We start from the raw sequence: 1,643 nt of genomic DNA on the forward strand, positions 1-1,643 counted from the left end.
AGGCATGAGCCACCACACCCGGCCTGATTTAAGTTTTTATTTTTTCTTTTATTTTTTTAAAATTTTTTCTTTTTGCCATCCCTGATTTAAGTTTTTAAAAGGAGCTTTTTTTGTGTCTTACACTGCATTAGGATGTAGAAAATACAGGAAAGCAAAGGAAATGGTCCCTGAGCTTCCAGTTTTGTTGGAGAGATAAAACTAACTCTTAAGTAATGAGGTGCTTAGAAACTATTAATATTATTAGGCAGCATACACTGGTAATTAAATTTTAAATTGTGTGCTTAGTACTAACATTAAACTGTAGGGAGGATTTAGTAGTAAACTAGATTAGAGCAGTTAGCTTTGACCTCAGGTGTATATAAAGAGAATGTCTCCCAAAATTCTTGGTGTTTTGGGGTTATAGCGTCAACTGAACTGTGTATAGAAAAAGGAAGATGAGATGACAAAGAAAACAGTTGATCTTACAGGTCTGAATCTGATATTTAAGAAAAAGTTGTTTAGGGAAAAGGAATTCTTCCCAGGAGAATGTTTTTGTTGTTGTGCTTTGTTTTTGTTTGTTAACTGATAGGATTAACAATCTTTGAGGATTTTAAGTATTACAAAAATAAAAGTTAAGTTCTTTTCTCATTTCCATTTGGTAGGGACCTAACAGTTCTCTTATTCAGCCATGTAGAAACCTGGTGATCAGGGTTGTAAGTAAATGTTTACAATAAGTGAATGGTAAAGAATTATTAAACAGTTTATTAAATTCTAATAATTTTTTTGAAATAAACATTGAAAAGCCTGGGAAATTCTGACCTGTTTTGGTTCCACATTACAATCAGGGATCAATCATTTTCTTCAAAATTAATTTTTCTCATAGGAAGAGAAAACTGGTCAGAGGCCATCTGAAGCCAAAGAAATAAAGCTTTATGCCCAGATTCCCCCTATAGAGAAGATGGATGCATCATTGTCCACGCTTGGTAATTGCGAGTAAGTTCTCTTCTTTCTTTCCTTCCTTCCTTCCTTCCTTCCTTCTTTTCCTCTCCTCTCCTCTCCCCTCCCCTCCCCTCCTCTCCCCTCCTCTCCTCTCCTCTCCTCTCCTTTCCACAGGGATCTCACTGTATTGCCCAGGCTGGACTCCAATTCCTGGGCCCAAGCCATCCTCCTGCCTCAGCCTTGCACGTAGCTAGGATTAAAGGCATGAGCCACTGCAGCTGACAGTTCTTTTTTTTCATCCTTCTAGTATTACTGTTATGTTTCCCTTTCTTTTCTTAAACATTCAAACTGGAAAAATGTTTGTTTTCTGTGATCTTTATTTATTTTTTTGTTTGCTTACTGTAATTTTCCCTTTGGCAAGGCCAAACATGAAAGATTATTGACTTATAGGATTAGTAATAGAGTAATACTGAACAGTACAATACTTTTTCAGTACAGTTTTTATACTATGTTTAATGTATTTGAAAATAGAAATTTCCAAGTCTTTTGGGAGAAGCTAAATAACACAATAAACTATTATTCTGTTATGAAATCTACCTGCTTTCTCTTGTAAGATTATCCACCAACGTCAGTACTTTGCTTACTTATTAGATGCCTAAGAGATACACCTTAAAAAAAAGTTTTCAGGCAGGGCGTGGTGGCTCACGCCTGTAATCCTAGCACTC

General features: G+C 35.8%; 1 protein-coding gene across 1 annotated transcript in view; it reads left to right on the top strand.

The window, feature by feature from the left end:
- Positions 1-1,643, top strand: part of DNAL1 (dynein, axonemal, light chain 1) — a 57,854-nt gene that overhangs the window by 6,825 nt on the left and 49,386 nt on the right. The window contains exon 4 of the mRNA XM_012656054.1: positions 863-972. Coding sequence (XP_012511508.1) covers positions 863-972 — 110 coding nt within the window. The remainder of the gene's footprint in view (positions 1-862; positions 973-1,643) is intronic.

This window comes from Propithecus coquereli, unplaced genomic scaffold (genome assembly GCF_000956105.1).
Source record: "Propithecus coquereli isolate 6110/MARCELLA unplaced genomic scaffold, Pcoq_1.0 Scaffold5, whole genome shotgun sequence".
NCBI classification, from domain to species: Eukaryota; Metazoa; Chordata; class Mammalia; order Primates; family Indriidae; genus Propithecus; species Propithecus coquereli.